The sequence below is a fragment of the Moschus berezovskii genome, chromosome 2, assembly GCF_049115385.1.
Source record: "Moschus berezovskii isolate FMDL1 chromosome 2, NW_MosBer_1.0, whole genome shotgun sequence".
Classification (NCBI taxonomy): Eukaryota; Metazoa; Chordata; class Mammalia; order Artiodactyla; family Moschidae; genus Moschus; species Moschus berezovskii.
In genome coordinates, this window is record NC_142461.1 from 81,078,202 (window position 1) to 81,091,165 (window position 12,964).

General features: G+C 34.7%; 1 protein-coding gene across 1 annotated transcript in view; it reads right to left on the bottom strand.

Moving 5' to 3' along the window:
• LRP1B (LDL receptor related protein 1B) overlaps positions 1-12,964 on the bottom strand; it is a 2,241,805-nt gene that overhangs the window by 124,432 nt on the left and 2,104,409 nt on the right. Inside the window, exons 80-82 of the mRNA XM_088842364.1 lie at positions 8,370-8,486; positions 4,204-4,377; positions 2,210-2,335 (exon numbers count right to left, since the gene is read on the bottom strand). Of these exons, the coding sequence (XP_088698490.1) occupies positions 2,210-2,335; positions 4,204-4,377; positions 8,370-8,486 (417 nt within the window). The remainder of the gene's footprint in view (positions 1-2,209; positions 2,336-4,203; positions 4,378-8,369; positions 8,487-12,964) is intronic.

Consider the following 12,964-nt stretch of genomic DNA (forward strand, 5'->3'; position numbering starts at 1 on the left):
ACTTTGCCAACAAATGTCCGTCTAGTCAAAGCTATGGCTTTTTCCAGTAGTCTTGTAATCATGTGAGAAGTGGACTATAAAGAAAGCCGAGTGCCAAAGAATTGATGCTTCTAAACTATGGTATTGGAGAAGACTCTTGAGAGTCCCTTGGACTGCAGGGAGATCCAACCAGTCCTTCCTAAAGGAGATCAGTCCTCGGTGTTCATTGGAAGGACTGATGTTAAAGCTGAAACTCCAATATTTTGGCCATGTGATGTGAAGAGCTGACTCATTTGAAAAGACCCTGATGATGGAAAAGATTGAGGGCAGGAGGAGAAGGGGATGACAGAGGATGAGATGGTTGGATAGCATTACCAACTCGATGGACTTGAGTTTGAGCAAGCTTCGAGAGTTGGTGATGGACAGGGAAGCCTGGCATGCAGCAGTTCATGGGTGGTAAAGAGTCAGACAGGACTGAGCAACTGGACTGAACTCAAGTAGAACTCACGGCCATACACAGTTCACCTGCATGACTGTGTCAGAGTAGTGAGTGAAAAATGCACCAGATAATGTTTGAACATGTGCATGTAATTCTATTATTCTGCCATCACAACTGACATCATGGAACCTCTGATTGGGAGAATTGGTAAGGAGGAAGGGTTCATCCTAGTACTAGCGAGAGCACCCCTTTTGAATGACTGGCACTAAAATACTCTTCCAAAGGACCAATCAAGATTCACATTTAGCTTTCCATTAAGCATGTTCCAACCTACCATCCAATAGCAGCACTTGCAATTCAGACACACTAACTGGAATAAATGACTCATTATTTTCTTTATTTTCAATGCTTTCGTGAGTTTTCAGATAGTTTCTTCTGTTTCAGTGTCCATTCATTCCTACTTAACCTAAATCTAATCTGTCTTTGTAGATCTTATTCTAAGGTCATATTCTATAGGAAATTCTAATGTTTTCTCTAATTAGATAATCATCAAATTTTTCCTAGCAGTTTGAACTTTGTCTCTGCTGTAGCTTATATCACATTCCCATAAACATCTATTTATTGGTGTTTGTGTCATTCATCATTTCATCTTTGTAAGATCTTCAGCTATGGATATTCAGTACGTAAATATATATATTAAATAAAAGAGCTATGACAGTTTTGGACACTGAGTGCCTTAGGAAATGCAAAAGTGTTTAGATGGCATATAACTCTCAGCAGAGAACAAGGAGACAATAATATGGGCATAGAGACGCTGACAGAGAACTAAGATTCTGTGTTCACGTGAAGAGTTCATTCTAACAGAGAAATATTAATGCAAAAGTCAGGAAGCCCTGATATGAAGAGATCCTAAGTGTGTGTCTCATTGGAAAAATGTTTGTTGTGACCCACAAGTGATTTTGGAGCACTGTGCTTTTGTCTGTGACATAAAATTAATGTGTTGATCTTCTTTTTTCTTAGCATTTTTTCCCATTATGGTTAATGTCTTGAATATGAATAATATGAAAGTTATGACTTAATATGAAAGTCAGTCTGGATATCCCAGAGACAATTCTTCCCCCACACTTTTCAACACACTATTTTTGGTTTTGATTTTTTATGTTTTGCTATTTAATACACTCCAGCATCTGAAATAATGTTTTGGGTTTTAAATGTTTGTTCCAACCTGTAGCTTCTAAAGCATAAACTGAAACTTTGGCAGTTTGCTTCTAACTTAGTTCTTGGTTTCTAAATTAATGTTATACTTTGCTCATAAGTTCTCAAAATGTTTATTATTTTTATTTTTAATAGGAGTAGTAGTAGTATTTATTGTTAATCAGATTTTACAGAGGAAACTAAGAGTTAGTTTCTAAATAAGTGTTGGTACACAGAAGTTGTTCAATATAAAGTTACTAAATGGATAAATGGATTTGTTAGTTTGGTTTAAACTAATGGTACGTACCCTCAGAAATATCATTATCTTAACTAATACAAGAGCTATATAAAAAGGTCTCTTAATTTACTCTTTCATGCATGGTAGATGCTCAATGCAGCTTTGTAATAAATGTACAATCAACTAATAGGAAGTCATTATCAGAGAAAATAATAGCTTATACAGGCACTCACGAATCAGTGGTATCATAGAAATGATATCAGTGATTACCAAGTAGCTAATTCTGCTCAGTTTCAGTAGTTGTGAACATTTATTCTACACAGTAATTCATTATTTACAGAATAATGAAGTTTACCTACCTAACAAGCTGTCATCATTGCAGGTACCATTAATCAAATATTTTCCTTCTGGGCATGCACAAGTGGCCCCAGAAGGATTCAGTAAACAGAGGAATTCACATGCTAGATCCGAGCATGGATTGGGTACTGATCAAAATAAAACAAAAAAAAGAACATAACTATAAATACAATAGGCTTCAAAAACATAAAATTCAACAAGGTTAAATGATGAATTAGCAATGTTGAAGAGAAATAACATCAATTTTTTTTTTAACCAGGAGTATATTATTTCAATATTCCAGTACTCCTTTATAGATGAAATTACTAACGAACATCTAAGGGTTTCCCTGGTAGCTCAGTGATAAAGAACCTGCCTGCCAATTCAGGACACTTGGATTTGATATCTGGGGGCAGGAAGATCCCCTGGAGAAGGAAATGACAACTCACTCCAGCACTGTTGCCTGGGAAATCCCATGGACAGAGGAGCCTAGGGGGACTGCATGCCTCCATGGGATCACAAAAGAGTCAGACACGATTTAGCGACTAAACAAAAACAACAACCCAGCAACTATTATTAATAGAAAATGTAACTTAATTTACATTTTCCATAAGGGAGAGGAAAATCAAACACATAATTTGTCACTTTTGCTTTGGCAAAAGAGTTGATCTGAGACACAGAAGTGCAGTTTAGGACTATTGTAAAAGTCAAGCCAACTGAAGTCTTTGGGATCTAATTCTCATTTTAAATAGTTTCAGGACTGGTTTAATAGACAGAAACAAATCCCCCTGATATTTACAAAGGCTTACAATCCATATGTAGTTGTCTGTTAGAACACAGACAAAACATGACTTTTTCTCTCTAGAAAACATGTTTAATATGGTTTCCTTTCCATCAGATGTGTGCATGGATAAATGGGTACCACATTTATTCTTGTCTAAATTTCTATCCAATCATTGTCCTCTATAGCAACAGCTGCTTCGTGGCTTTCTGTATAGAATCTGTCATTAGAATGAAACAGAAATGACATTGAGAAAATGAAATGGTGACTATGAAAGACACTTTCACTGTGTAAGAACCACTGCTCAAGTACCTATCATACCTAGGGCAGACAATATATTTTTCATGAAGGTGGCAATATTTGACTATGAATATGAATCAGAAAGAACGAGAGGTTGAGAGGGTGGTGTCCTCATATTAACCTTGGAATGATATGTGTCAGATCATTGGTAAAGAGCAGCAAAACTGTGAATAGAAGGTTTTAGGGAAGTATATGTTGTTTTAACCTGATTCCAGAACTCATTTGATACAATTCTTACCTTTCCAGATCATACTGAATGAAATTAAATCCTTTTAATTCACCATAAGAAATAATTATTAATGTAAGTAAATCTTAAACAATATTTTGAAGGGTGAACTGATACATCAACTCAGATTACTTGAATTTCAGCCACACTTTATTTCTTTCCTCTTCAATATTTTATGGCTGTGTTTGAAACATATCTTTCGAGATACCAATGTCAAATATTTATATCTTTTTAAGAGAGAAAGTAGCAGTAAAAATCATGAACAATCAGAGAAAATACAACTCTTGGGAACAGTTCTCCTCAGATACTTTTAAAGATGAAATGTTAGATCTATAATTATTACTTGGTTATCAGTGAGTGAAAAAGGCTAATGATAAATTTCCTTACTTGCATGGTTTAACTATAGACATGTAATGTTTTATTAAGAATTTAGAAAAAAAAACATAGTATGAGAGAAATTTTTATAACAAAGTTATTCTATTTCCAAGAAAACCCTGAAATTTTCATATCTGTTATAGCAGAAATAGAAACTTTTGCATTATTTATATGTCTTTGATAATTTGAAAAGTCTGGTGCAATCAAAATTAAAGTGACTTAACTTACTGGAGTTAAGCCTTGAAAAGAGTTTTGAATTTAAAAATTCTTTATTTTGAGAAACATAAGAAAGAAACTTTGCCAAGATAGACAATAGTATAAAATATTATACTTACAATCTAGTTGTTTATAGCGATGAGAAATCAAAACACCTTTTGTTTTGTCAACATCTAAAGCTAGGTACTCTACTGAACCATGGCCAAATTTTTGTACTCGAAATACACCATTTTTAGGACCTGCTCCATATATATAATCCTCAAAGACATCAATCCTGTGTGGATGTAACAAACCTAGAATTTTTTAAAAGTGGAGTTATAAAAGTTGCAAATGTAAACAGTCAGTCTTAAGAAAACTAAGCTTATCCAAGATCATATTGAAAATCTTATTCCTGTTCATAAAAACTTTCAGAATTAGAATATGTTTAATATTAGCTATAAAATTGATAAGATTGATTTATTAGCAGTAAAAATATATGATATTAAACTTATCACTCAGAACATAAAAAACATTTCCATCATCACTTTAATCAGTTTTACCATACAAAGCATTTTCTGGGGGCCTTATTATACAGAGTAATCTTTTTTGTTGTACAGTTTGCAAACAAACATAAAGCTTACATAATATTGATAACCACTGCACAAAAACTGTTCACAAAATTCTCATTTTCTTGTTTTTAGTTGCTCAGTTGTGTCTGACTCTTTGTGACCCTCTGGACTGCAGCACACTAGACTTCCCTGTCCTTCACTATCTCCTGGAGTTTGCTCAAACTCGTGTCTATTGAGTCAGTAATGTCATCCAACCATCTCATCCTCCGTCCCCCTGCTTCTCCTCCTGCCCTCAAACTTTCCTAGCATCAGAGAATTATTCAATGAATCAGCTCTCTGCATAAGGTGGCCAAAGTATTGGAGCTTCAGCTTCAGCATCAGTCCTTCTAATGAATATTCAGGATTGATTTCCTTAAGGATTGACTGGCTTGATCTCCTTACTGTCCAAGGGACTCTGAAGAGTCTTTTCCAGTACCACAATTCAAAAGTATCAATTCTTCAGCACTCAACCTTTTTTCTGATCCAACACTCACATTCATACATGACTATGGAAAAACCATAACTTTGACTATCTGGACCTTTATCGACCAAATGATGCCTCTGCTTTTTAATATCCTGTCTAGGTTTGTCATAGATTTTCTTCCAAGGAGGAAGTCTTTAAATTTTATGGCTGAAGTCACTGTCTGCAGTGATTTTGGAGCCCAAGAAAATAAAGTCTGTCACCTTTCCCTCTTTCTCCCCACTTGCCATGAAGTGATAAGACTGGATGCCATGATCATACCATTTTAGATTTTGAGTTTTAAGCCAGGTTTTCCACCTTCTCTTTAATCTTTATCAAGAGGCTCTTTACTTCCTTTTTTCTTTCTGTTATTAGGGTAGTGTTAGCTACATATCTGAGGTCAATTATATTTCTCCTGGCACTCTTTATTTCAGCTTGTGATTCATTCAGCTGGCATTTCACATGATGTACTCTGAATATAAGTTAAATAAGCAGGGTGACAATATACAGCCTTGACCTACTGCTTTCCCACTTTGGAACCAGTCCATTGTTTCATGTCTGGTTCTAACTATTGCTTTTTGGCCTGCATACAGGTTTCTCAGGAGACAGGTAAGGGGGTCTGATATTCCCATTTCTTGAAGAATTTTCCACAGTTTGTTTTGATCCACACAATTAAAAGCTTTAGCATAGTCAATGAAGCAGAAGTGGATGTTTTTATGGAACTCTCTTTCTTTTTCTATGATCCAGTGGATGTTGGCAATTTGATCTCTGGTTCCTCTGCCTTTTCTAAATCCAGCTTGAACATCTGGAATTTTATGGTTCACATACTGTTGAAGTTTGGTGTGAAGGATTTTGAGGATTAGCTTGCTAACATATGAAATGAGTGCAATTGTATGGTAGTTTGAACATTCTTTGGCATTGCCTTTCTTTGGGATTGGATTGAATACTGACTTTTTCCAATTCTGTGGCCACTGATGAGTTTTCCAATTGCTGACTTTAAAGTGCAGCAACTTCACAGTGACATCTCTTAGGATTTGAAGTAGCTCAGCTAGAATTCCATCATCTCCACTAGCTTTGTTCATAAAGACGCTTCCTAAAGCCCACTTGACTTCACACTCTAGGCTGTCTGGCTCTTGTTGAATGACCACACCATCATGGTTATCCAGGTCATCAAGAAATTTTCCATATAGTTCTTGTGTATTCTTGCCATCTCTTCTTAATCTCTTTTGCTTCATTAAGTTCCTGCCATTTCTGTGTTTTATTGTGCCAGTCTTTGCATGAAATGGTCCCTTGGTATCTCCAGTTTTCTTGAAGAGATCCCTAGTATTTCCCATTCTGTTGTTTTCCTGCATTTCTTTGGATTGTTTACTTAAGAAGACTTTCTTGTCTCTCCTTGCTCTTCTCTGAAACCCTGCATTCAGTTGGGTATATCTTTCCTTTTCTCCTTTGCCTTTCACTTCTTTGCTTTTCTCAGCTATTTGTAAGGCCTCCTCAGACATCCACTTTGCCTTATTACATTTTTTTTTCTTGGGGATGGTTGTGGTTACTGCCTCTTGTATGGTGTTATGAACCTCTGTCCATAGTTTTCAGGCATTCTGTCTAGCAGATCTAATCCCTTGAATCTATTTGTCATCATCACTGTATAAAATTAATGGTCAAATTAATTGTCTGAACAATAATTGTATCAGTCGTAAGTTGGTTTTGAATAGTAAAATAATCCCCCCAAATCTGACATTCTATTGTCTATTTTAGAAATAGGATAAAGAAAACAAATTGGTGACTGTCAATCACATATACAATTAGTTTGGTTGAGAATAACAGTAATAATAATTTCTCACATTTTACAAAATGGCTATTTATAGAGATTTTTTTTATGAAAATATATAACTTTGGTACTGAAATTTATAAAAAGTGAAATAGCAGCATTTATATTTTACTTATTATCTAAATGTTGTAAAACATAAAATGTCTTTTAATATGTATTTTTCTTTATTGTTTCTTGAAATATTAAAATATACACAAACTAAAATGGGTTAATTTTTGTAATCAATTACATGAATGCTGAATTATTTTTTTCCATTTAGTGTCATTATACAAAAAACACACTCTTCTAGTAAAGGCACAGTGAAAGTTCAATACAATTATTCTTCTAGCAACTTCTCTGTTTTTGCTTAAGAAAGGAAAAAAAAACAAAAACAGGAAGCAAAGCAGTAAATAAGTAAAACTTCCTTGTAAATTAGTATGCAAATATAAAACTTCAAGTATAAATTGTGAACAAATTGTGGTAAATAGCTAAAGGGTTTTGGTAAGAAAGAGAAAGAGAGAAAGAAGGGAAATAAATTAAGCAGAAAGAACTGAGATTCCCTGGCAAGGAAAGTGTGAGTCATAGAAGGGAGTAAAAAATGAGAGTGAAAAACGGAAGACAGACATAGAGATGGAGATGAAAAGGGTGCCATGAAAGAAGCACCGGTAGATTCTTCAGTCACTTATAGGAGAAGTACACTCTCATTTTTTACACATTTCTTTTCACATGGATGAGAGTGTCCCTATCAATTACCTATAATAGTAAATGTTACTATACAGTAACTCATTTCCTACTTATCACTGCAATTTGAAATAAAAATTAGTGTTCCCAGGCACTAATCTTGACTACTTGAAGTCTGCTCAGTAAAGAACATCCACAGAAGCAACAAACAGAATGAATATTTTCTGAATCCAGTAGCAATGGCACCACGTTTGTCCTAGAGTCAAGAAGTTCTTCTGGTGTGGCCTCTTTGTTATTCTAAGTAGTAGAAATGAAAATTGCGATGAATATTAAGAGCTACAAGTTGAAATGAGATTCCCAGGTGGTAAAGAATCTACCTGCCAATGCAGGAGATGCAGGAGGCAAGAGTTTAATTCCTGAATGGGAAAGATCTCCAGGAGAAAGAAATGGCAACCTACTTTAATATTATTGCCTGGGAAATCCCATGGACAAGGAAGCCTGGTAGGCTACAGTCTGTGGGATCACAAGGAGTTGGACACGACTAAGTCGAGTCGGACACGACTGAGCGACTGAACTGAACTGAACTGAACTGAAGTACCCATGCAAACACACACACAAAACTGTACACAGTAAGTTGAAAAGAGACATAAATTGAGGAAATATAGACTGTAAGGTTTTCATAATTGTATCTATGTATCACTATTTAATTTGCTCAGTGGTAATTAAAGGCAGAAAAAAAAGCACTTCACAAACCTTGTTTGCTGGTGACAGAGACTACAGAATCAGAACCATCGTACAAAACGCTGCCAATAACAGAGAGTTCAAGATCAGCCCAGTATATCCGTTCACTGAAATGATCCACAGCCAGACCTGTAAAATCACACACACAAATGACAGCAATACATTTGAGATTATTTAAAATTATGTTTCCTCTCTTTAATGTATTGTTATAATTGAAAAATTTTTTTCAAACATCTTAGAAATTAACTAGTCTATATCATGGTAGTGCAAAAATCAGAAAAAAATGAAATAACTTAATCTCTATCTGAAAATGTGTTAATAAATTACACACAATTTATGTAATACAGTGTAGCAAAAAATACTTTTACTTTACGTAGGAAAAGCCATCCTAAATACCCTTCATTTCTACTCTTACTGGTTTCTTAATTATGGTTCTTTTCTAGAATATTTCTTAAATATTAAATATTAATTTTTTAAATCTTTATAGTACACACAGAATTAATTCATCATTTAAATCACTTATCCAACCATTATTTAAAAATAATTCCTGGTAATTAGCTATATTTTGAATCTTTTCATGAAGGTGCATTTTGCAGAAAATAAGGTTCATGAGCTTAATCATAAGATATTTTCACCAACTTGAGTGGTCTAGAGTGTTATGGGATACCTGTGTGCATGCTGAAGTTTAAATTGACTAAAGATTGATGTTTACAGTAAAGAATAATGAATAGTAAATTCCTTAATTAAGTTTCTTGTTGTACTTACATTTTTCACTTTAATTTTTTACTCTAATCATTAGTTTGCTCTGAGACTTTCATCTTTCTCTTTATTGTCAGTATCTGTTAATGAATACTACTGGACTAAAATGACATGCAGTAAAAACTAATGTTTTTCTATTTATTCATTTTTTTATTTCATAATATAATTGGGATCTAGTCAGTGTCTTCTTGCACAAATATCATCAACACATAGAATACCTTAGGTAAACTTCCTTCAGTTTAAAAAGTAAGACCTGTAACATGAATTCTATAATAAATCTTTGTTGCTGTAGATGTTCAATTTCTACAACATAGCTAGTCTTTAGATATGACACATGACACACTTTGAAACTACAATGCAATCAAAATACCTTTGACATCTGTATGCTAAAAAGCTTTCTGAATGAGATCATTCAATTAAAAAAAATTGAGGAAATTTAATGCCATCTTAAAGGCAAGGCAACTGAATGAAAAGTATTTTTGAGTTTACATTAACTGTACTTCCTTGCAGATGGATCAAAATTTAACAATCAAAACGAAAACATATCATAGTGAAAGTCATTTGGGAATAATTTTTCAGTAATATATGTGTCTATCCCAAATGTAATTAAACTAAATAAAAATATTTCTCAGGTGTAATATGAAGATGTTCTATGTCCAATCAGCCTCTGAGAAATGACTTACCAATTAAAACAAGTGGCCCATGTTTCACTAGTTTCTGCTCAATGATTAATTTGCTATTTGGAGTTATGGTGGATATTAGGTCTTAACTTTTTCATGTGTAATTATGAGTAACATGAAACATAAAATGATCCAACTTCTTGCTGCCACCATTCTACTTCAAAATCATTGTCTACAAAATATTTAAAATGCTTTTCTTTTTCTTCCACCAATGTAATACAATAAAGTGGTAGATTAAAAAAAAAGTTATTCTCAACCAAATTAATCTTTACATTTAAATATTAAATTTGTTAATTATAGAAATGAAGAAAATGATAGGTATTAATCTAATTTAATTACCAGTATTGTTTTGTCAGATTCAGCAGCAGTAAAAATTTTTCAGATGTGTCATACATTGCACTATTAGTCAAGGCTTAAGACACATACAGCTATAGTCCCATACTGTACTATTTTGGATAGAATTACATCTATGTAAAAATTTTACCACAAGCTTTTAGATGAGTGGGATTTATAGTCCCCTAAATCCACAAATCAATGACTTTGATTTTTCCTTCAGCCATTTAATAAAAGAGACAGTATTTTAAATTAAAAATTTAAAGAAGGAATCAACTAACTTTTTGTTACAGTGGTGAGTCAAGTTTATATGAAAGAGCAAGTTCATTTCTATCCCTTTAAAATATCACATCTTTTTGTCTTTAATAAAGAAGCAATTATAAAGTGCGGGAAAAAAAATCAGTTCCCAGGAAAGTCATTCTTATCTGAACAGGGAATGGTGAATATTTGGAACCAAGTCAGTGAAAGTACAGAAAATTTAAAATAAAATGTCTATTTGTTCTAATTGAGCATAATACAAAGACAATTTGGAAGTCTTATGAAAGAAAAAGTCCTGATAAGTTTTAGGAGCACATAATAATGGCCCTAATCATTTTTTTTTAACATCTCCCATGATATCAAAACTAAGTTTACATTTTATGGATTTTTGAATCTAACTTTTAACTTTAAATTTTTCCAAGATCCTTCTACTAGTTCCCCTATCTCCACTGTGGTCTATAAAGAAGACGGAAAATGGCAAAAGAGAACTGGCCATAGTACCAATGAGATATTTAAGAGAGAAGACCTGGAGAAAAGAAATAAAATATGTTTTCAGAAAGGGAGAAAGAGATTATGTAGATTTCATGTTATAGGAAAGCTGAGATTTGTAAGGTAGTAATAATCACTGCAGATGCTGATTGCAGCCATGAAATTAAAAGACGCTTGCTCCTTGGAAGGAAAGTTATGACCAACCTTGATAGTATATTAAAAAGCAGAGACATTACTTTGCCAACCAAGGTCCGTCTAGTCAAGGCAATGGTTTTTCCCGTGGTCATGTATGGATGTGAGAGTTGGACTGTGAAGAAAGCTGATCGCTGAAGAATCGATGCTTTTGAACTGTGGTGTTGGAGAAGACTCTTGAGAGTCCCTTATACTGCAAGGAGATCCAACCAGTCCATTCTAAAGGAGATCAGTCCTGGATGTTCATTGGAGGGACTGATGCTAAAGCTGAAACTGCAATACTTTGGCCACCTCATGTAGCGAGTTGACTCACTGGAAAAGACTCTGATGCTGGGAAAGGTTGGGGGCGGGAGGAGAAGGGGACGACGGAGAATGAGATGGCGGGATGGCATCACCGTTTCTGTGGACATGAGTTTGAGTGTACTCCGGGAGTTGGTGATGGACAGGGAGGCCTGGCGTGCTGTGATTCACGGGGTCGCGGAGAGTCGGACACGACTGAGCAACTGAACTGAACTGAACTGAATAACAAGCAAGTGTGAAATACCCTATTCTTGATTTAAGAGGTGATAAAAGGGGTCCAAAAGAAAGCTAAAGATATTTACCATTATGCTGAATTTATTTAAAAAAATTTTTTTAAGTAATTTTTGAGAGAGGTTACCTATAAAAGGTTTTGGATATTAGACTATGTTAAAGTTATTTTTGCACATGTATGTGCTTATGTGTGAGTTTGTGTGCTCAGCTGCTCAGTCCTGTCAGACACTTTGTGACACCTGGATTATACTTCACCAGGCTCCTTTGTCCATGGGATTTCCCAGGCAAGAACACTGGAGTGTGCTGAAGCTCTCTTCTCCATGGGATCTTCCCAACCCAGGGATTGAATCTGTATCTCCTACTTGGTAGGCAGATTCTTTACCACTGATCCACTGGGTTTTCCCCACATATATATGTATGTACTACACACAGTTATTTATGAGTGTTAGCAAAATAATGCATCAAGGAATTGAAAAATAGTCCTTAAGTTTTTAACTATCTCATTTAATTAGAGATCTTTTATTGGCCAAGGACAAAGAATTTGCTGATTGAATAAAATAATTATGACTGTACCAGGAGAGTATGTACTTCTTTATTTTTCTGTTTAGTCAGAAACTGCCACAATCTGAGAGGATCTAAAAGTAACATAAATAAGCTTTCAGATATCAAATAATATGGTATTTAAGCCAAACTCATGTAATTCTACATCCCCTTCTATTGGAGGGAAAAATGAAAAGCATTCATTTTTAAAAGAAATTAATTAATACATATTTGTAAGGCACCTCCCTTGCACCATACACTGTCAGGTCCTAGTATGTAACAAAGATTGAAACAGATCATGTTCCTACTCTCATGGTACATCCTACTCACCCACCACACAATTGACTGAATCAGAATATAGACTATGCTTCTTGCATTTAATATTGGGCCTAAAACATTTGTTAAAAGAGAACTTAATACCATAACATAGGTTCAGTTCAGTTCAGTTCAGTTCAGTCGCTCAGTCGTGTCTGACTCTCCGCGACCCCATAGTATTAAAAATGGTTTGCATTAATATCTTCACTCATTCAACACGTAATTAGTCTTGAGGAGCGTGATGTAAGATGGCGGAGCAGAAAGATGTGCACTTATCTTCTCCTGCAAGTACTCCAAAACTACAACTCACTGTTGAAAAACCATCAATTGGAGAATGTTGGATCCCACCAAAAAAGATACCCCATGTCCAAGGGCAAAGGAGAAACTCCAAAATGATGGTAGGAAGGGAGAAATCACAATTAGAATCAAACCCTAACTGCCAGAGATGCTCAGAGGGCTCAAACCTTGTGTGCACCAGGACCCCGAGATTCCACAGAGACTGAGCTAGAA